Source organism: Temnothorax longispinosus, unplaced genomic scaffold (assembly GCF_030848805.1).
Source record: "Temnothorax longispinosus isolate EJ_2023e unplaced genomic scaffold, Tlon_JGU_v1 HiC_scaffold_34, whole genome shotgun sequence".
Classification (NCBI taxonomy): domain Eukaryota; kingdom Metazoa; phylum Arthropoda; class Insecta; order Hymenoptera; family Formicidae; genus Temnothorax; species Temnothorax longispinosus.
The window spans coordinates 144,171-166,704 of NW_027270165.1; the positions used below are offsets into that span (position 1 = coordinate 144,171).

Below are 22,534 nucleotides of genomic sequence, written 5' to 3' on the forward strand. Positions count from 1 at the left end.
TTTAAAAGTTATTTCAAAAAATATTCGTTTGAAAATTCTCCAACGATATTTCTCGAACAATTTTGGTCAAGTTAGCGGCATCCGACGCAACTTATCAAGTTTTAGAGCTGATTAAATTTTAGTATCGATCAGTTTACTAATTTAAAAGTTATCACCAAAAAATGATAAAGTTTGTAATTTTTTAAATCTTTTATTAACGATATCTCGCGAACAAATTAACCGATTTAAGTCCGGTTTGCGGCATTCGATGCAGCTTATTGAGCTTCAGAACTCATTAAATTTTGGAAACGATCAGATTATTAATTGAGAAGTTACGCACTAAAAATAATAAAATTTCTAATTTTTCAAATTTTTCGTTTACAATATCTCTTGAACGAATTAATTGATTAAGGTCGGACTTGCAACATTCAACCCAGCTTATTGAGTTTTAGAGCTGATTAGATTTTGGAATCGATCGGTCGATTAGTTTAAAAATTATTTAGAAAAAACACCTTTTGCAAAAGTGTACTTTTAAGAATATCTTCAAATCTACTTGATCGATTAAGACTAAATTTACCGGAAATTTAAGTTCCGGTAAGACCTTTCGAATGGCGCAAGTCCCATCCAAATCGGTCCATTCGTTCAAAAGATATTCAAGGGTTACACACACCACACACACACACACACATACACACACACACACACACACACACACACTCGGACTCCCTCTGAAAATGATCAGAATAGCTTCCTAGGACCTCAAAACGTCGACATCTGATGAATACTCGATTAGTGAAAATCAGGATGAAAACAATAATTTCCCGAATTTTTCGAAAATCTTCAGTTTTCATAGCGGGAAGTATACCATAAATAATCTAATAATTAAAAATTTTTATTTTTCATTTACTAAATATCGAAATATTTAGGAATATTTTATTGCAAATTACTAATTATTCACATATTTAGTAGTTATTTTCGAAAAGTTAGAATTATTGAAATATTTAGTATTTATATCCAAATAATTAGAAATTATACAAGTATTAAACAATTTTTTCAATTTTTTATTTGATTTTTAAAAATCAATATTATTCCTAAAATTATTAGTTATTTAATCAACAATTAAAACAAATTATGTAATTTATTTTATATTTTTATTTAATTAGGATTTAAAAATTTAAAAATATTATTATAATAATAATTCATAATAAATACTGAAATCGCTAGCAAAAATATAGTTAGTGCCGATTACTGGTGCGCAGCATGCCCACGACGGACGAGAACTTCGAGCGCGCTTGGAAGACCTTGACGGACTACTTCAAAAACAAGCGACTCCTGGTGCGCTCATACCTCGCTCAATTTACGTCGCTGCAAAAACTGAAGGGTGAGTCAGTATCCGAGTTACGCAAAGTGTATCACCGTGTCGTGAGCACTGTCGGCGCTCTCGACAGCATCGGGCGGCCGATTTCGCGTAGTGAGGACCTGTTCGTCCATCTCGTCGTAGATCTTCTCGACCCGCGTTCGCGTCGCGAGTGGGAGAACGCTGTCAGCGAAACGCCGGATCCGCCGTCGTTCGCCGTCTTGCAGCAGTTTCTGGACCGACGCCTGCATACTCTCGAATCGCTCCAGCCGGCGAAACCGGAGAACGCGACTTCCGCGAAGGCCGGGGGGAATTCCGCGCAGCAAACGCGAGCCTTGCATGCGAAGGCAAAGGAAAACCGACTCGGTCGCTGCTCCGTATGCCAAAAGGGACATTTTATTATGTTTTGCGCCGCGTATAAGGGGAAAACCGCCGCGGAACGAAAACAGCACGTCGAGGCAAATAATCTCTGCCTCAATTGCCTCGGAAAACACAAGTTAAACGAGTGTGATTCGAAACGAAATTGCTCCGTGTGTGACGGCCGACACCATTCGAGCCTGCACGACGCGTACCAAGGAACCGAGGGCGCCACAACTTCGCATCTCGCGCAAGGACCTTCTGAGACCGCAGTGGCTGTGCTCCTCGCCACCGCCCGTGTCCGCGTGCGTGATCGGTTCGGCATCGAGCGTACCGCGCGAGCTCTAATCGACCAGGGTTCCGAGTCATCGCTCGTCGCGGAATCGTTGGTGCAGCGCCTAAAACTGTCCCGCGCACCCGCCTCGGTCGCGGTATTCAGTGTTGGCGGGAAGCGGACGGCTCGTGCGCGAGGTCTGGTGACCCTCGACATCTCACCCCCGGAAGAAGGGCCGTCAATCGCCGTGTCGGCCTTAATACTCCCTCGGCTCTCCCTCTACGGTGGAGGGATCCGTGCGGATAAAGAGGCGTGAACGCATCTCCGCGGGCTGGAGCTCGCCGATCCCGAATTTCTAGGTTCGGACCCGGTGGATCTCCTGCTGGGCGCCGATGTCGTCGCCGAGATCCTCCAGCCGGGACTGCTCAAGGGCGGGGCACACGAGCCTGTTGCCCAGAATACGGCGTTAGGGTGGATCATCTCCGGAGCCGCCGGAGCGGTGGCAAATCCGGAGGCCGCAGTAGCGCACCAGTGCCACGTTGACGCGGAGCTCTCCGCTCTGGTGCAGGGGTTCTGGCGGCAGGAGGAACTGCCTGTCGGCCCTCCCGCGCTAACCAGGGAGGAGCAGGAGGCCGAGGACTTTTTTGCACGAACCCATTCGCGTACCGTGGAGGGCCGATTTGTCGTGAGACTCCTCGTCGTAAATCCGCTGCCCGATCTACGAGGAACGCGTAACTACGCGCTACGGGTGCTAACTCAGATGGAAAGGCGGCTTTCCCGCCACGAGAAATTGAAGAGCCTGTACGTCGACTTCATGCGGCAGTACGAGAAACTCGGCCACATGACCCCCGTCGCGCCGGACGAGATCGCGAAGAGCCGAGTGTGTTATCTCCCACACCATGGCGTCATGCGGGAGGCAAGCTTCTCGACGAAGCTGCGCGTGGTGTTCAACGGCTCGGCGGCGCTTCCTTCGGGCGACTCACTAAACCGGTACCTACGGGCGGGACCGAATCTGCTGCCGGCCCTCGCAGACGTGCTGCTGCGCTGGCGTCGTTACCGTTACGTCCTAGCCACGGACGTGGAAAAAATGTACCGCCAGATTCTGATTCACGGGGAAGATCGTGATCTTCAGCGGATCTTGTGGCGGTACCACACAGACGAGAAGATACGGGAGTATATTCTCAACACCGTTACCTACGGGCTAGCCTGTTCTCCTTTCCAGGCCATTCGTGCTTTGCTTCAGCTAGCTGAAGACGAAAAGGAACGCTTCCCGCTGGCCGCCCTAGCGCTGCTCAGCGCCCGCTACATGGACGAAGTACTGTCGGGCGCCGATACCCTCGAAGAGGCTATGGCCCTTCGGCAGCAGCTAACGGAACTCTGTGCGGCGGGCGGCTTTCCGCTGCGCAAGTGGTCGCCTAACGATGAGGCGATTTTGTCGGGAGTCCCAGCGGAACATCGTATGCAGCGCGAGCTTCGCGCTTGGCGACCTCAGGAATCGCACGGCATCCTGGGCTTACAGTGGCACCCCGGCGTCGACAGTTTCTCCTTCGCGACACGGACGAGCCCGGTGACGTCAGTCACTAAACGGTCAGTGTTGTCGCTCACTGCCCGGCTCTTTGACCCCCTTGGTTGGCTGGCGCCGGTCGTGGTACGTGCCAAGATAGCCTTCCAGGCCACTTGGTTGCAGGGTCTCGACTGGGACGACCCGCTGGAGAAAGACGACGCCCGACGATGAAGGGAGTATCAGACCGAGCTTCCGGTACTGGAGCAGATTCGAGTTCCGCGGAGGATTTTTTCGGACGCGCCGGGGATTGGCCTCGAGCTCCACGGCTTCGCTGACGCCTCCGAGAGAGCGTACGCTGCCGTAATCTACCTACGAGCGGAAACAAAGGACGGATCATGGCGAGTCACCTTGATGGCAGCCAAAACAAAGGTCGCCCCTTTTAAGCAGGTCACCTTGGCTCGGCTCGAGCTCAACGCCGCTGCGCTGCTCGTCAAACTCGCCTCTCACGCCAAGACCGTCCTCGAATTACAAGGGGCCACCTTCCACTTCTGGTCGGATTCCATGGTGACGCTGGGATGGATCCGTGGGCATCCGACCCGCTGGAAGACCTACGTGGCTAACCGGGTCTCTGAGATACAGACGACGATGCCGGAGGCACTGTGGCATTATGTGCCAGGAGGAGACAATCCGGCAGACTGCGCTTCGCGGGGGCTTTTCCCGGGCGAGCTGATCGGCCACCAGCTCTGGTGGCAGGGCCCCGCCTGGCTTAAAGAGGACCTTTCGACATGGCCTGCTTTCGCTGCCGTACCCGAGAAGGAGGGCCTGCCCGACGAGCGCGTGCGAGTCCACGTGGCAGTGCCAGGGACTGCCGCGGTCGAGGAACCCGAGGAGCTTCTCCGCTTCTCCTCGCTCCAGCGACTACTGCGCGTGACGGCGGCGGTCAAGCAAGAGCGGAGCCAGCGGCCTCCGGGTACGGAGACGACCTGTCCGCCGAGGAGCTGGAGGAGACCCGCTTGAGTTGGATCCGACTGACGCAAGCGATTCACTTTGGCCGAGAAATGGAGGCGGTCCGGCTGGGCCGCTCGCTGCCGAGATCTAATTTTCTTGTCAGACTTAACCCTGTTCTAGATGCTCAAGGACTGCTGCGCGTTGGCGGGCGGCTCAAGCACGCCGTCCTGGCCTACGACGAACGGCATCCCCGAGGCATCGTGATCCTGCCGAGGCGTCACGATTCACCAGACTGACCGCGGACGCTTGCCACAGGAGGACGTTGCACGGGGGAGTCCAAATGACCCTGGGGATGATCCGTCAGCGATATTGGATCCCGCGAGGCCGCGCTCTAGTGAAGCGACTGATTCTTCGTTGCGTGACGTGTGCGCGTTGGCGGGCGGCAACCCCGCAGCAACTGATGGGCAATCTGCCACGCGAGAGAGTGAGACCATCACGGGCATTTCTACACACGGGCGTGGACTACGCCGGGCCTATTATGTTGAGGACAACCAAAGGCCGAGGCCAGCGCTCCCACAAGGCGTTCATCTCGGTTTTCGTCTGCCTCGCCACGCGAGCGGTTCATTTGGAAGTCGTTTCGGACTACACCGCGGCGGCCTTCTTGGCAGCGCTTCGCCGATTCACTTCCCGCCGCGGGCTGTGCCTCAGCCTTCACAGCGATTGCGGGACCAACTTCGTCGGGGCCGACGCGCAGCTGCGCGCTCTCTTCGCGGCGAGCCATCCGGAAGGACGACAGATCGCCAGCCAGGTCGCCTGTGACGGGATCAAATGGCAGTTCAACCCTCCAGCCGCGCCCCACTTCGAGGGCATATGGGAGGCAGCCGTCAAGTCCCTAAAGCACTACCTTCGGAAGGTGCTGGGCGAAGCCACCTTAACTTACGAGGAGATGAGCACTCTCCTCGCCCAGGTAGAAGCGTGCCTAAACTCACGTCTTTTACAGGCTCTTTCGGATGACCCGGACGACTTGGCGGCGCTGACGCCGGGGCACTTCCTGGTGGGGTCCGCGCTGACGGCGGTGCCCGAGCCGTCGCTGCTAGACGCGCCCGACAATCGACTATCCTGCTGGCAGTTGTTGCAGAAGATGCGGGATCACTTTTGGGAGCGGTGGGCTCGAGAGTATCTCCACGCCCTGAGTCATCGTCCCAAATGGCTTGTCCAGAAGTTTGACCTCCAGGTCGGCAGCCTCTGCCTTATTCGGAACGAAGCCACCCCGCCAACAAGATGGCCGCTGGCCCGCGTCATCCGAGTCCATCCGGGAGAGGACGGACGCGTTCGCGTGGTCACCGTTCGCACCGCGGCGGCTGAGTTTACCCGGCCCATTGTAAAACTTGTAATTTTACCGACTACCGACGCCGATATAAATTAAAGCATTGTGAAAAATTAAATTCCCGAGAGCAAGGTAAAACGTTAACGCCTAAAATTCGCGGTCTTAAAGTAGCTCTGCTTACGGACGCGTTCTTGTACAACCGGACTTTAATTCACGTATTCATGTTGCTCAATAGATCCGCCAGAAGGGGATCCCAGTATCTGTGCGTTACGACGCTGCGCGACGTAAAAATTCGCTCGCGCGTTCGAGAGTCAACGATCCCGTCGGCGGATCCGCGTGTCATCGATAAATACCTAATTATCGTACGCTACGCTAATTATCGTACCGCGATTATGTCGTCAGTCCCTCTGACGAGGCGGGCGGTATGTTTAAGATTGCTTAAACGTTTATAACGATAGCGAAGGCGAAAATATAAATTAGCGTTACAGCACAGCAATTGCGAGCACCGAGACTTGAGCATTATCGCCGTGACTTTCGACGGGACGACCAAATGAGTAAACAGTGGAGACAAGGCATTCTTTGTTCGCTTTGTTTCCTCTGTTTATAATTGTCGATCGAGCATCTCTCGGGGACTTCTCTCGGTGAGGCGTGTATCGAAAAGTCTCGAATTTGCGAGAAGCCCCCGAGAGCTTAAAGGGACACGCGCTCTTGGCAATGCCGCCGCCAGTCGTTCTCTGCTTTCCGAGTTGCCGCTGTCAATAATTCGAGTTGCTTGCTCCTTTTCTTTCGCGTGCGCTTAGTACTTAGAGTTGCTCGCTCTTTCGCTCGCTTAAACTTTCGCGCTGCCTGCATCGGCGCTTGCTTGCGCTTTCGCGACACGATCTCTTCCTTCGTTATAATTGCGATTCAGCTTTTGTAAATAGTGTATATAGACGAATAAACTGTGCTTGTCCGTTAACTCTGCTCTTTGACTGTCTCTTCCTATACGCGGTTCGTGTCCTCGCTCGCGCGCGCGGTCCGCTTTCGAACAGAATTAAAAAACGGTGAAATGATATATCCAAAAAAACTAAAATGAATCTAACACAATTCTTACACGCCGTTGAACTCGTTTTGGGATCTACCAGTTTTTATTTTGACGGACAAGCGTACGAACAAATCTTTGGTAGCCCAATGGGATCTCTGTTGTCCCCGTGTTTAGCTGACATCGTAATGGACGATCTAGAGACGCACTGTCTTGCTTCGCTTGATTTTGTTGTTCCGTTCTTCCGCAGATATGTGGATGATATTTTCGCAATAATACCACGCTCAAAATTGGATGTGATTCTCGAGGTATTTAACGGCTATCACCCCAGATTACAGTTTACATACGAGAAAGAAACTAAAGGCTTCATCTCCTTTTTAGATACAACTGTAATTAGAGATAATGACAAACTCATCACTAATTGGTATAGAAAACCTACATTCTCGGGGAGATACACCAATTTTTTCTCTAGCCACCCCTATAAATATAAATTAAATACGATAATTAGCTTAGTCGATCATGCTATTCTGCTGTCGGATGAACGGTTCCATCGTGAAAATTTGGAAACGGTTAAAGAGATCTTACTAAATAACTGTTTTCCTATTAACGTGATTGAAAAACAAATAAAAAACAGGTTATTTGTATTAAAAAATCGCAAAGACTCTACTGTGTCAGACGATGATACCGGTGATACAGAATAATAAAATAAATTGGTGTAAACTTCTACAATTTACTACATAATTCTCTTAAAAATATTTGTAGAATGTTGTAGATAGTTGTAAATGTTTGTGATTTTTACAATAATCTACAACTTTTACAATTTAACACGTTCTCATAAAAATGTTCGTAAAAAATTGTTAAAACTTGTAAAAATTTTCTATTACTTTTTGCAACTTACTACAATTTACTACAATTTACCATGAATTTCTACAATTTTCACAAATTTTTGGAAATTTGTGATTTATTATAGAGGATTGTAATTTTTCGTAGAAATACGTAAAATTATTTCCACCAGGGGTATACCGGTGATAGCGCGTTTGATGCTTCGAGACGCATCGTTTTGCCGTATATTAAGAGCTTAAGTGAGGATATAGATCGTTTAACAAAACCGGTCTAAGTGTTCTGCATACGATTCCTAAAAAACTTGACGGCATTATCAAGAGGGGTAAGGATAAACTAACTATCGCCAAGAACACTGAAATCGTATACAAAATAAACTGTAATGATTGCAATACATCTTACATTAGACAGACGAAACGTCATTTAAAAACCAGAGTTAAGGAACACAGGAGTGACATTACTAAACACAATAGTAATCACTCTGTGGTTAGCAAACACCGCGTTTCATTGGGACATGATTTTAAGTGGACGGAGCCTGAGATTCTACATAAGGAAAAGAACATAAAAAAGAGGGAAATCGCGGAGATGTTCTATATAAAGAAATTTAACAACAACATAAATTCACAAAAAGATACGGGGAATCTCAATCCGATATATGATAGGCTCATCTCGTCAACTTGAAATCGATCCTATTGGCTATCACAACAACCAATAAATACCTTCTTAACAATCTTCATTTCACGGTTTCACTGTTTTGGGTCAAATGCGTTACTCAGTCGGTCGATCGTTTCCGTATGAACAACATGTCACTCTCGGCTTTTATATACGATATTGTGCTTCTTATTATTGGACACACAAGACATGTAAGGAGTTTTATTTTTGCATTTTACATTTTATCGCTATTAACACGCACTATTTCCAGTTTTCATGATTTTTCTGGAACAACTTCATATACGGATGTCTTGTGATGTCAACCGACGAGTCTTACAGATGACATAAGTACTATTAGTTTATTTTATTTTTGTTACTTTCTTTAAATCATGTTAAATTGACTCGTTATAATTTGCGTTATGTTATTTATAGTTTTTCACTTGATAAGGGCCCAAACCAAGGGCCGAAACGTCGTGATTGTACGAAACCCGTTTGCCAGTTAAGTCGAAAAAAATTGAAATACACTGTTATTCATCACTTGCGAGTTACGAAATTGTTTATTTTTGTACAAATTTGTAAAATTTATAAACATGTTCTTATACTTCCACAACAAACTGCATTTAGATTATAAAAATATTCGAAGAATGTTGTAGGAAGTTTTAAATAGTTGTAATTTTTACAAGAATTTACAACTTCTACAATTTACTACATAATTCTTTTAAAAATATTTGTAGAATGTTGTAGATAGTTGTAAATGTTTGTGATTTTTACAATAATCTACAACTTCTACAATTTAACACGTTCTCATAAAAATGTTTGTAAAAAATTGTTAAAACTTGTAAAAATTTTCTATTACTTTTTGCAACTTACTACAATTTACTACAATTTACCATGAATTTCTACAATTTTCACAAATTTTTGGAAATTTGTGATTTATTGTAGAGGATTGTAATTTTTCGTAGAAATACGTAAAATTATTTCCACCAAGGGTATATGTATAAAAGTATTAAGATACAGTTACCGAAAAATGAAAAAAGTAGTTTACGAGATATTTTATATTTTATTCTGGCACATTTTAACGTAAAATATAAAATAAAATATCTTATAAACTATTTACTTTTCGGTAACTGTACCTTCACACTTTTATGTACAGAATAATAAGATAAATTAATTGGTGTAAAGAAAATACATTGTTGCTTTGCGAAGAAGATATGTGGTTACATATTACTAATTGCATAATTTTTTTGCAAAACAAGAATGTGTGTGTTTTCTTTACACCAATTTATCTTATTATTCTGTACATAAAAGTATTAAGGTGGTCCTTTCGCGGACCCAGCTAGTCAAGTAACAGTCCGTCATGAGGTAATTGAAAACAGACATATTGACAAACATTACACAACATCCCAATAATTATAATAATATAATATGATTTTACACGCACGATTTAATCGTATTTAATTATTTACTAATTAAAAAAATATCACAATAGTAGTGCGGTTGGACTCGATTTAGGTTAGGTCAGGCATGACAGTACGAGTAAAGCAATATGCGATTGGACCACTACTTATTTAACCTCATATATCAGAGCAAAACATTCGGCAAGCCTTTATTTTCAAGGTATGTACGAAATCCGGAAACTTCAGGGAATATTTTAAGACATGAATAATGTATTCATCTGATCGCTAAGTACATGTATTATTCGTTGAAAACCTCGGACGTGGCGATTTGCATCATTCTATCTTTCTCGTTCATTAGATGTAAACAAGGATAGAATGACAATGGCACGCTCCGCGAACGCACATTTAGAATGACTTATTTCTTGTAAAGTGTCGGTAACCTCACTTGATTTTTCGTACACATGCCCCTTATTACTGTATATTTAACATATATCAAATTTAGGTACCTATCTAATACTTGTTCTCACGAAAGGACCACCTTAAGGTACTGTTACCGAAAAATGAATAGTTTATGAGATATTTTATTTTATATTTTACGTCAAAATGTGCCAAAATAAAATATAAAATATCTCGTAAACTATTCATTTTTTGATATCTGCTTTAATACTTTTATATGCAGAATAACTAGAAGAATTATATTATGTAAAAGATCATACAATTTCATTGAAGAAAAAAAAAGTTGACCTTTGCATCTCCTCCATATCTCAACCTACAAAAAACCTATCGACCTCAGATTATGTCCCCCTTGAAACCAAGCAAGATTAATCTGATGCATTTTTTTCTATCGCCAAAAGCAGGCGAGTTATTCTGGTGGCCTGTTTTAGATGCTTTACCCTGTATATACTATTTATAATGCTGTCGTGTTTATTTAAAAAGTGTAAAAATACATCATACATACAGGACTTGGTTGGCAGGTGTGACAAAGTGTGCATGCGTGTGCTGTATGTTGAGAATATTTAGAGCTGTTTGTTGGAAAGAGGAGTGGAAACTTGGCAGTGGTGTGTTCTTCGGGTAGCGGAGAGTATGTGTGTCGCGCGATAGGGTTAGAGTGGAGTAGAGTGGAGGCGCCACGCGTGGAGGGACGGATTTTGCGGTGAGAAAGGGAGTAGGTTAGGTTTGAGAGCGAGAGAAAGAGACAATAGTCGGAGCGAGATGGAAAAGATCGAGCAGAATTCACTCGACGATAGATGCGACTTGTTGGAAGGAGAAGCCGCGAGGCCGAGTGCGGAGCGCCAAGCGGCGAGTAGCGAAGATGCGAGCGTGGCGACGAATGGGAAGCGGAGTGAGGCAGCGGGCCAATCACTCGACGTAGTAGATAGGGAGAGGGTAATGGGAGGTAATGAGGAGGATAGGGAAGAGAATAGTCTAGAAACCCCGGTTACCAGATTCTTGTCTACAGCGGGGGTAGGTAGGAGAGGGAGGAGATCAAACAGGGAAAGGTTGGAAAGGGAGAAGAGTATCTCCATGGGGTGCATGGAGAAGTGGTTAGGTTAAAGGGGAGAGAGGGTAGATATGGCGCGAGGAGTTAGAAAGAAGAGAAAGATAGTATCGGAGGGGGATGGCAGTGACCAAGAAGAGACTGACTCCGACTTGGGGTCGGTCTTCGAATTTGAAGGAGCATGGGTGGACAGAATGAATAGACAAGAAAGTATCATTGCAGAGCTGCAAAGAATTCTGGGGGGGGGGTAAAAGAGGAGGTGGTAAAGTTGAAGAGAGAGAGGGTAAAGGAGATTGAGAAACTGGAGAAGAAGATGAAGATGAAAAGTGATGAGCTAAGGGAGGAGATGAAAAGGAAAGAGACAAAGTCGGAAGGAGAGAAGAAGCTGCTGTGGGAGAAGATTCTCAAACTGGAGAATGTTGAGATTAGAGATGAAGAAATGGAAGTGGTGGAGATGGGAAAAGAGGACGAAAACCTAATTCCTGGAGTGAGATAATGAGGAGAAGAAAGAAGACAAAGACAGGAGCAAAGGAGACAGCTTTGGAAGCCAAAGTGCAGGAGTTGTTGGATTGGAAGCAGGAGAACCAAGAGCAGAAAAGAAAGAAAGTTTGAGGATCAGCGGCCTGAAGTGGGACGGTAGAAATCCGTTGCAAAAAGCAAAGAAGTTTCTCCAGGAGAAGTTTAGTCTGGGCCATTTGGTGGAGGACGCTTGGTGTGAAAGAGGTTCAAGAGAAAGGGGGAGACTGGGGGTTCAAGTGAAGGACCTGGCAGCAAAAATGGAAATACTAAGGAGGAAGAAAGAGTTAAGGAAGGAGCAATGTGATTTCTGCCCAGTGCTCTGAATGTCAACGTGAAGAAATTCAAGCAAGCGCGGGTAAACGGCGGGAGTAACTATGACTCTCTTAAGAGAGTCTTGCTCTCTCAGGCCCTTGATTCTCATACGAGTCTCTTTGGACCTGGGGTCAGAGAAGGTTACTTGGGCTGGTGATGCAAATACATAGCCTCTCCCGGTCAAGTCATACCAACCCACCTCCACGAGGTCTCGCTGGAACGCTGTGTTAGGTGCTGCTTCGGTTCGGTGCGGCTTGGTCCTATAGAGCTAGGATGATCACACCTGCTCTGGGTCCGACGCCGTCCGACCGGTGCGCGCTGCAGTAACCAAGTCGGTGGTATGGCGACCTAGGTGCGCCCCGAAGGGCTTGTAGCAATATGGGCCCAAGTACCGATGTCCATGGTTGTGGGGCCAAGAAAGGGCACGGTTATTTGGGGAGCTCTCGGCTGTCAATCCGTTTGCTCCCCTACACGCAGTAAATTATGGAAAGTCCACGTATGAATGTAAAACCCCCGGGTTCTCGGATGGCCCGGGTACTGCGTGCAAGATGCGCAAGCGATAGTGCCATTGGTGCGGAGGTACCTGACGGGGTCGTAACTGGACCGTCGCGTACTAGAAGTAGAGCCATGTCCGATATCACAGAAGGGACAGAAGCATTTAGCTGTGAGTTTTGTCCAAGGGAGTTCCGGACCATGCGTGGTCTAAGTCAGCATGTTACTAAGGCCACCCAGTGGTGGCCAATAGCGCGGTGGATGTCGAGCGCGTGAAAGCACGTTGGTCAGTGGAGGAGGTCAGGCTCATGGCTCGCGTTGAGGCTGCAGCCACCTTAGCGGGAATTATCTTCATGAATCATCATCTGCATGATAAGTTCCCTCATAGGAGTCTCGAAGCTATCAAGGGTAAGCGTCGACAAGAGGCTTATCGCGAGATGGTTAGAGTCTCCTGCCAAGAGCTGCAATCGCGAAACGCGGTTGGCATCGATGAGGGCGATAGGGACGGCGCGGCGATGAGCCACAAGAGCTGCTGCCGCCCCTGCGACCATAGAGTCTGACACAGTTGATCCAAGCGCACATCAGCCTTCCCCTGAGCAAAGATCTCAGAGGCTGCGGGACATCATCAACCAGCTCATAGAGCAGAGCTCAGCGTCCCGTAGCTATCAGGCTGATACTCTTGTAGGCATCGCGAGAGATGCTCTACTGACGGGGGTGGTCGATGTTCAGGCCATCGAGAGATGGCTGGCCCTGATCTTCCCGCCGTCAGCTGTGCGCCCTCCACGGCGCGCCTCGACGAAGCAGCGCAATCCTCCTAACACAAAAGAGAGTAGGAAGCAGAAAAGAAGGAGAGAATATGCACACGTGCAGACTCTCTACAAGAAGAACCCAAAGGCCTGCCTCTTGCACGTCCTCGAAGGCGGCTCGGAACGTGAGCGACCGTCCGCTGTCGAATTCGACGCGTACTGGCGTCCCGTAATGGAGGCATCTAGTGGCGCGGATGGAGACATGACGGCCTTGCGCGAGTCGTACGGGGAGGCGGGGCAGGTAGCGCGTACTAGCCGGAGCCGTCCACCGACAGCCAGAGGGATTCATCTCGAAGGCCTAGGTAAGGGCGCCGCCACTGGCCCAACTCGGGTGGCGGATAAGGCCTCGCTCTGGGATCCTATAAAGCCTATCGAGGTTCGAAGGATTTCGATCAAGACTGGTACAGCGCCCGGATTGGACCAGATTACGCCGAGGATGTGGAACGCCGTTCCCTTTGTTCTTCGTGCGCTTCTGTTCAATCTGCTGCTCCTGGCAAGAACGGTACCCTCGTCGATCGCCACAACAAGAACTGTATTTCTGGAGAAGGGAGGGATGTCTGACCGGCCATCACCGGCGGAATACCGACCTCTCAGTATAGGATCAGTTGTGGTTAGACACTTCCACAAAATTCTTGCCAAACGTTTAGCGGCCCTGGACGTGTTCGACACTCGCCAAAGGGGTTTTCGGCCGGTGGATGGGGTGTGTGAAAACGTCACAGTCCTGTCCGCCGTGCTCGGTGATGCCCGGAGGCGGTGTCGGACACTGCATCTGGCGTGCGTTGACCTGTCGAAGGCATTTGACACGGTCTCGCACCCAGCCATACATAGGACTCTCGAAGAGCTGGAGCTTCCTTGGGAGTTTAGGGAGTATATCAGGGCCGTCTATTCGGATGCGCAAACGGTGATAGGATCCGTCACCGATAATGTATCGGCCATTAAGATCGGCCGTGGCGTGAGACAGGGTGATCCGTTGTCGCCGCTACTGTTCAATCTGGTCGTGGATAGAGCACTAGCAATTCTCTCGGAGAATGTTGGCTATCAGTTGGGAGACGAGCTGATCAGCGCCTTGGGCTACGCAGACGACATTGTGCTCCTTGCCTCTACCAGGTCCGGTCTGCAGGAGAACTTGACACGGCTTCAGGCTGTTTTTGCGCGCAATGGACTAACAATTAACGCAAAGAAAACAGGTGTGCTGTCCATGGTGGCGTCCGGTAAAGACAAAAAGGTGAAGATTGACACAACACCGTACTTCACCGTGGGGGGAACGCTGATTCCGCAAAGATCCCCTGTCGATATTTGGGCGTACCTGGGCTGCATGTTTGAAGGTGCTAGGGAATTCGCTAATAATCCGCCCCTAGCTCACTCCATCGAGCTACTCACTAAGGCGCCTTTGAAGCCGCAACAGCGACTGAGGCTCTTACGTGACTTTCTCCTGCCACGGCATTATCACCGTTGGATAGTGGGAACCGTCACGGCCAAAACGTTGAGGGGCGTTGATATTATGGTACGCACGGCCATTAGACGATGGTTGCGATTTCCCCATGATGTTCCTGCTAGATATTTTCATGCGCCGATACAGAGTGGCGGGCTTGGTTTGCCTCTACTTAAGACTTTAATCCCTATTCTGAAGTTTGACCGATTGCAGCGGTTGTGTCGCAGCACTCTGCCCGCGGCGCGCGCTGCCGCCGAAACCACATTTGTGGCTAGGCGACTGGTTTGGTGTGAGAACCAGATGCGCGTCCGGGGTAACAGGGTGCTTACGACCGCTGAGCTCAGACAACAGTGTGCAGCTTGGTTGCGCGAGTCGTGCGATGGGAACGGGCTCAGGGAGGCGGAAACGTCGAAGCTGAGTTCGTATTGGGTGTCGGCGGGAGCCGACCTCATCCCCGGAGCCGACTACGTGCACTATCATCACATACGGGCCAACTGTATTCCGTCTAGAGCGAGAGTCTCCCGAGGTCGTGATGGGCGCGAGGTTCGCTGTCGTGCTAGTTGTCCCGATATCGAGACACCGGCGCACTGCGTTCAGCGTTGCTTCAGAACGCACGGAGGGAGAATCCTACGGCATAACGATCTTTGTCGTCGAGTCGGTGGCTTCTTTCAGCAGAAGGGATGGCATGTCGATGCGGAATTAGCCTACTCGACCTCTGCCGGCCTGAGGCGGCCCGACCTGACCATTGCTAAGGGTGATGAGGCAGTGGTCGTAGATGCGCAGGTAGTTTCCAGCGAAACTGCGTTAGAGGTGTCACATGAGCGTAAGGTGGAGAAATACCGATCCTGTAATGATCTAGTGGACCGGGTGGCGGAGCGCACAGGGGTGCCGCGTGATAATGTCCGTTTCACCGCCATTACGATCTCATGGCGAGGTGTCTGGAGCCCTAGGAGCGAGGGTGAGCTGCGTAGTCTGGGCCTAACACCTGCCCAACTGCGTACGCTCACGACTCGTGTCCTCTGGGGCTCATGGCTAAATTGGAAGAGGTTTAACGGTATAACAACCCGTTATGTGCCGGGGCGGAACGTAACCGCGATTAGTGGTGCACGTCGGGGTGGCACGTAGAGTTGGGTGCCTCCGCATCGGCGGACAAGTGAGAATGTGAGTGTGCATGAGTAGTAGAGTGAGAGCTGCTAGACAGCTCCTTTCAAGCACTTCCAGGGTGTTAGCTGCGAACACCGACAGTAAATCGCCTTGCAATATCGTTATAGGTTCAGAATGATCGTGCATGATTGCGGTCGTTTTGCCTTAAACGAAACAAATAGCCAAATGCCTCGTCATCTAATTAGTGACGCGCATGAATGGATTAACGAGATTCCCACTGTCCCTATCTACTATCTAGCGAAACCACTGCCAAGGGAACGTGCTTGGAAAAATTAGCGGGGAAAGAAGACCCTGTTGAGCTTGACTCTAGTCTGGCACTGTATGGATGAGCCGATTTTTATGGATGAGTTGCTATCCAAAAAGGAGGAGGAAATTCAATGGAGATTGAGAGGCATTGCGAGGGTAGTCAAAGGATGGGGAAAACACACCAATGTCAGATTCAGGAGTCTTTTTGGTGGATAGATGGTTCAGTTGGAGACAGATTGAGAGAAAAGAACATGTCTCACTGGTGAAGCAAACGGAGGAGAAATTTCGGACTATGGAGGGAAGAGCAGAAGAAGGAAACGTCCGAAAGGTTGCTGCAAAGATCGCGGGAACCGAGAAGCCCGAGTCCCGACAAGGTTAGGGGCAAAATTAAAATAGGGTTCTGGAATGTAGCTGGGCTTAAGGGTAAAAGCGTGGACTTTTGGGAGTTTATAAAACAGCTGGCTGGCTTAAGGTGGCTGGGCTCCCAGAATACCTGAGGAGGAAAGGGGAGGGTAGTAGTCATAAAAGGAGGGCGAGGGCTAGATGTGAAAATGAAGAGTTAGGAAATAGGTACTGGTTGCGAGAGGAGGAAAGAAATTGTAACATATGTGACAGGGAAGAGGGTACTCTAGAACATCTGATGGAACGGTGCGTATGGAATAGTTCTAGCAGAGTGGTGATGGATGACATAATAGGCGAAAAGGAGACAGAAGGAGGCTACAGATGGCTTAGGGAGTGGGAGGATAAAAGGAAAAAGGAGAGTAGGAACAGAAGGGTTGCTTAGAGTCACGTAGGACAGGGGGTTAAGTTAGGTCGGAGGAGTGTTAGTGTGTGTGTAGGGGTCCCCCGTAAGAAAGTCCAACCAAGTCCCCGCGAAGGAGAGGAAGGGTTCAGTATGTGAAGGGTCGCTTATGGCCAGGTCGGGTAGAGTATGTGAAGTTTTGTAAAGAGTTGGGTACGTCTCTTCAAAACGCCATTTCTGTAATTCTCTGAAATTGGAAATAAACCATACTACTACTACTACATCATACATACATAAGACATTGAATAATTAATAAAAAAATTTCGGCAGAAAATAATAGAATAAGACATAAAAGAAAAATGACAAAATTCTCAAATAAAAGTAATTTAAGTTAAGTAATTTTTACTATATTTTCTATACGTTTATTATGGGTTTATTGTTTCCTATACGTGTTTATGTATCTGTTATATTTGTTTATTTATATTTATGTGTTTGTATTTATTATTATTTTTTTAATATAATCACTGTAATTATAGTTTATGAACGACGCGAGTCCCTCGGTCTCGCCTGCCGAGAAGGAGCACGTCGTCAAATTTACTAAATATATTACAAATTTACAATATATAGAAATCGGTAAAGGTATTGATGGTAATGAGTAATGAATGGTAGCTCGACCAGGTATGTCCTCCAAAACTCGGTATAGGCGGTATAGGCGCCAGGCGCGAATACGCGCACCATGGTACACTAAATCCAAGCCAACGCTAAATATCTCAGGCGTACATTCTTAGTAATTCAGATCGCTGTTAGATCTCGGATAGAAGGAAAGGGAGCGCAGCGCAATTAGCACACAAAAATATTATAAACAATAAAGATAATATATTTCATAATTCATAAGGATAAGTTATATGACAAGCCATTTTGGATTTCAATAATACCGTAACGACTCCCGTAAAGCATTCCACAACGAATAACACGAATACCGTCTAACACAACAATTAATAGTGAATGATATCTCGCCCTTACGTGACGATACCTCGCTCCCAATGCCAATGACTACGCGAATATCTCACGAATACGCGACGATATCTCGCAAATAGTTCCGCAATAACTCCGCAAATGATATCTCGCAATCAGGCGACGATGATACCTCGCGAAGTCCGCAATACCAAAACGCAAAAGGTGCCTCGCACATCAAGACGCGATTACGCCAAACGTATCTCACAGTTCCGCGACGATACTATGTCTGAATAAGCGCGAAGGACATCTCGCCAAAACCCGAAAGATGCCTCGCATTACGCGATCGACACCTCGCCAAACACACAAATCCGAATTCCACTAGGATAACTTTACAATAATTCTACAATTATGCGATCCCACCTTACGGGACGGTATGTACAACGTGACTCTAATTACGCGGCGACTATCGGCCGCGTGCAATTCTCCGAGAAGGGCGATCACGTTTTACTCTCGGCCGGGCTATCCGTCAGTGTTTCTTTCGGTAATTAATACACGGTATGCATACTTTACGCGGCACTGCGCGACTCCCGGAAGGGCCTCAGCCTCGAGAAGAATCTTACTTGTTACCAAGATGTTCGAGTAGTGGCCTTACAATTTCGTTGCCGCAAGCTCGGCAGCCGATGCTTCCCGGGATGTTGCCTCACGCCACGCTGACACGACAGTGGCAATCCTCTAGCCCGGCGGGACCAAGTTGGGTCCGCGCGCCTGCGCGCCGTGCTTGCAAGCTCTCCTCTCCTTGCCGATCAGCCCTTCGCGAGCGCTGCGTCCGATCCGAGCGCCTTCCGCTCCTGTCGGCGCCTCTCGCGCCTGCCTCGCCCGCCGGCGGTATGTTTGAAAGCTGCTATGAGTGGGCTGTCCAAGCCGCGACTTCTGGACCGGTAATTCAACCGCTAGACTGGACGGGCTATGGCTACGTCGACCGGTAGGCAAAATCCCGTGGGTGATAGGGTCGTTCTACACTCTTGGCTGGAATCTTGTCGAGGCGCCCGAAGGCCTGGATCCTCCATGAGCGGGCTTTATCTCGGCGTCATCGAGCTGAGCGCTCGCCCTGCGAAACGCTCCAAGCGGTATCGGCAATGGGACCGAGCGTGACCCGCTCGTCGGCCAACTCCTCCGTAAAACGCCTCCAGTCAGTTTCCGCGATGCGACTTAAGCTATTACAACTCCTCCTGGCCATCTACTCTGCATTTGTAAGTCTCGCAAAAGAATGTAATTTCTAATAGAGTACGCGATCGCCCCACTCCTTTCGGATAGAGGCGACATCTCGGACGTTCCCCTCGGTCGAGCTACTATCTGGACAGGGGACGTGACCCTGTCACGTCACAAGTTACACACGAAAGATCTTTCATTAAAACCCTTTTTTGCCCGAATTTTCGTTTTAATATCCATTTGAATTATACAAGATGGTGGAATCTTGTCACGCTCTCTTATTGGTCAGTAAAAATGCCTGCGCCGTAGCACACCTTGTTACTTATACCATGGCTACTCGCTTGTGTGCGCATGCTGTAAGCGGCTTGAACTTAGCATCTCTGCCACCTCCCTGTTTCAAACCCCCCTTCCCGTACGATATAAAAGTGGCGCGACTTTTAAAATCGCTATAGGTCACGCTAACCCCGTGTACCGTTCTAGGGTTAATGTTAACCCTTAGCTGGAACACTTCACCAGAATCACATAGCTGGCACACTGGGATGTACTATAAGAGGCTTAAATTAGAGTTTAGCAATATAAAGGAGCTTAAATTTGAGCTGAACTAGGCCGGGGCGTTTAATACCTCACAGTGCCATTTAAGAATTAAAACAGAGTTATAAAGAATGTAAAAACGTTGAATTAATTTATATACTTAATATTTAGAATTGAAAAGGATATTGAGAGGGGATTGTCAGGCCCCCGGAGGCGAGATTGTCTAAAGATTAGCGAAATTGCTCGAAGGACCAGAGGGGGGTAATTAAAATCTCTTCACGACTAGTTGTGAAGCAAAAACGAAATGTGCATATGCAACGGAAAGCGAAAAAAAGCGAAACCGAAAGCGAAAAGCGACTCACCGTGGTTCGCCGGTTGTCCTCTGGAATCCGCCGATTCTCGTTCTGTCCGTGGTCCCTTTTGCCTGGAGCCTGGAGTTTAGGATGGCTTCTATTCGCGTTATAAAAGTGCCAAATTTTTCGAGAATCTGCGTTCCAGTAGTGTATATAGGCCGTTTCAGACCCGGGAGCTCCGAGGGGGGGTGAGGGAGGGGGGGTATCGGATTTCGCGGGGGGGGGGAGAGGGGGGGGGAGGAGCGGGGTATCGGGTTACACAAGGATATTGGGTTACACAAGGATATCGGGTTACACAAGGGTATCGGGTTACACAAGGGTATCGGATTTCGCGGGAAAGAGGGGGGGAGGGAGTTGACCTTGACATACCACCGGAATGACTCACCGGGATGATTCACCGGGATGACTCACCCGCGCCGCGGGTTCGCGGTCGCGGTCGCGCCGCGGGGTCCGCGTGGGCCGCGGGGGCCGCGTGGAGGGGCCGCGGGGGCCGCGGGAGCCTCGTTCGCAACGACGCCGCTAGGCGGCGCACAATGGTAAGACTAACTCGATAGCGCACTGCGTAGTAGCGTGTTTTTTTGTCGATGACGCATCGAACCTGTCGGAACATGTTCGTCGTAAACAACATTTTTCTAGGAAAAGGGGGGCGGTTATCGCGTAGACTAAACAATATATCTACGCAGTACGTGAAAGACAAAGGAAAAAATGACGTCATCGGGACGATGATCGACCCGATAACGCATCGAACCTGTCCAAACATGTTCGTCGTAAACAACATATTTCTAGGAAAAGGGGGGTGTTATCGCGTAGACTAAACAATATATCTACGTAGTACGTGAAAGACAAAGGAAGAAATGACGTCATCGGGACGATGATCGACCCGATAACGCATCGAACCTGTCTAAACATGTTCGTCGTAAACAACATATTTCTAGGAAAAGGGAGGTGCTCGGGGGGCGGTAGAGCCATACCCGGATTTGTGATAAAGCGAAGCTCGAAGGACCAGGGGGTGTGTGTAAAGTCTCCCCAAAGCGAATTAAGTTAAGCAAATGCGACTCACCGTTCGTTGTGCCGTCGACTCCTGGATGCTTCGTCTCTCGGTCACGATCGGGCTCGTGCAGCAGCGCAAGCAGGACAGCAAGCAAGGCAAATGCAAGGCAGGCAGCAAGTAAGTCAAGGCAGGCAGCAAGCAAGCAGGAGGAAGCAGATAAAAGCAGCAAACAAGCAGGCCGAGAAAGTAGGCGATCGCACTATCAGGGAGCGGGCTGGTGATCTCGCGATTCCAAATATTAGCGAGAGCCTCTGTGCTCCGAGACGTCGTAACGATGAGTGCTGAATGCTCGCGGCGCTGGAACAGTGTCGCGAGCGAGTACTTGTTCTTCAGACGGGTGCCCTCGTGGGGTGAGCGAGGGCAGCACCGATTGGTGAGTCGCGCAAGTATCGATTCCGCGTCGATCGCGATCCGCCGACGTTTCGCGCGAGTCACCGAAATACTTAATACTAGGTATGCGAAGACTACTATGTACAACGAGTAATAACGAGACTAAACTAATGAGTATGATACATGCATCTATCTACGGTTTGGTGAGCGCCAAACATACCGCCCACCAAAATACAACGAGTTGTATTTTACTAGCGATCTGAATCGGTCGCCTGTGGAGCAGGGCCCATCGGCAGGGGGCACAGCTTCACTAGGGGACGCGTGATCGTGCCGTCCGCCACCCGCACCGTGGCGACACGCGGGACGCCGTCGCTGCCCGGATGCAGCGCCTCCACTCGTCCTTGCCTCCAACGCAGAGGAGGCATGTTGGCGTCCTTGAGGAGGACCAACGCACCGATACCGAGCGGGTTGACGGAAGTCCACCATTTGGGACGCTGTTGCAGCGTATGGAGATACTCCTGATGCCAGCGCTTCCAGAAGTCCTGGTGTATTCGTTGGACGAGTTGCCATCGACTCAGACGATTCATCGGTAACGGAGTCACGTCTTGAGTGGCAACGGAGACGAGCGGTTCCATCGTGAGGAAGTGACCCGGTGATAGGACTTCAAGGTCGGCAGGGTCGGTGCTCATCGGGCAGAGGGGTCTGGAATTCAAGACGTGAATTCCTCGACCTGCGCGAGGACCGTCGTGAATTCCTCTATTGAGAGGACTTGATCACCCACGGTCCGCCGTAGGTGGGTTTTAAAAGTCTTGATTCCCGCCTCCCAGAGGCCCTCGAAGTGGGGCGCTGAGGGAGGATTAAAGGACCACTTGATCTTCTCTCGCTCCGCTGCGAGACTCATGTGGCTTTCCAGCTCCCGCGCGGCCCCTACAAAATTCGTGCCGCAGTCGCTATAGAGAAGCGAGCAGCGTCCGCGTCGGGCCACAAAACGTCGCAGCGCAGCGAGGAAGGAGTCCGTGGACAACGAGAAGGCGGCTTCCAGGTGCACCGCCTTAACCGAAAAGCATACGAAAAGGCACGCGTATACTTTGAAGGAAGAGACTCCCCGGGCTCGTTGCGTAACTATGTTGAACGGTCCCGCGATTGTGCGGTGCACATGTTCGATAACGAGATCCGTGAGCCTATGTTTACTGGGCAGTAAGGCAGGGTGCTTGTTCTCGAATGTCAATCCGGATTT

The 22,534-nt window shown here is 48.8% G+C and overlaps 4 protein-coding genes across 4 annotated transcripts; 3 read left to right on the forward strand and 1 right to left on the reverse strand.

Annotated features, from left to right (window-relative positions):
- The first annotated feature begins 1,239 nt into the window (after window positions 1–1,239).
- Window positions 1,240–3,702, forward strand: LOC139824366 (uncharacterized). Its single transcript, XM_071796895.1, has 2 exons — window positions 1,240–1,843; window positions 2,327–3,702. Exons 1-2 carry the CDS (start codon window positions 1,240–1,242, stop codon window positions 3,700–3,702), a joined length of 1,980 nt encoding a protein of 659 aa, XP_071652996.1.
- Window positions 3,703–3,882: 180 nt separating this feature from the next.
- On the forward strand, window positions 3,883–4,488 carry LOC139824367 (uncharacterized). The gene has a single exon (XM_071796896.1). It carries the CDS (start codon window positions 3,883–3,885, stop codon window positions 4,486–4,488), a length of 606 nt encoding a protein of 201 aa, XP_071652997.1.
- A 271-nt stretch (window positions 4,489–4,759) lies between these two features.
- LOC139824368 (uncharacterized) lies at window positions 4,760–5,845 on the forward strand. Its single transcript, XM_071796897.1, has one exon. It carries the CDS (start codon window positions 4,760–4,762, stop codon window positions 5,843–5,845), a length of 1,086 nt encoding a protein of 361 aa, XP_071652998.1.
- Window positions 5,846–21,548: 15,703 nt separating this feature from the next.
- On the reverse strand, window positions 21,549–21,986 carry LOC139824369 (uncharacterized). Its single transcript, XM_071796898.1, has one exon. It carries the CDS (start codon window positions 21,984–21,986, stop codon window positions 21,549–21,551), a length of 438 nt encoding a protein of 145 aa, XP_071652999.1.
- Window positions 21,987–22,534: the final 548 nt, after the last annotated feature.

What these genes read in the sequence shown, in the direction of transcription:
- LOC139824367 (XM_071796896.1), top strand. Translation starts at nt 3,883, where the DNA reads ATGGCAGCCAAAACAAAGGTCGCCCCTTTTAAGCAGGTCACCTTGGCT.
- LOC139824366 (XM_071796895.1), top strand. Translation starts at nt 1,240, where the DNA reads ATGCCCACGACGGACGAGAACTTCGAGCGCGCTTGGAAGACCTTGACG. An exon ending in AAAACACAAGTTAAACGAGT is followed by an intron (nt 1,844 to 2,326) that starts GTGATTCGAAAC and finishes CCGAATTTCTAG; the next exon opens with GTTCGGACCCGGTGGATCTC.
- LOC139824369 (XM_071796898.1), bottom strand. Translation starts at nt 21,986, where the DNA reads ATGAGCACCGACCCTGCCGACCTTGAAGTCCTATCACCGGGTCACTTC.
- LOC139824368 (XM_071796897.1), top strand. Translation starts at nt 4,760, where the DNA reads ATGACCCTGGGGATGATCCGTCAGCGATATTGGATCCCGCGAGGCCGC.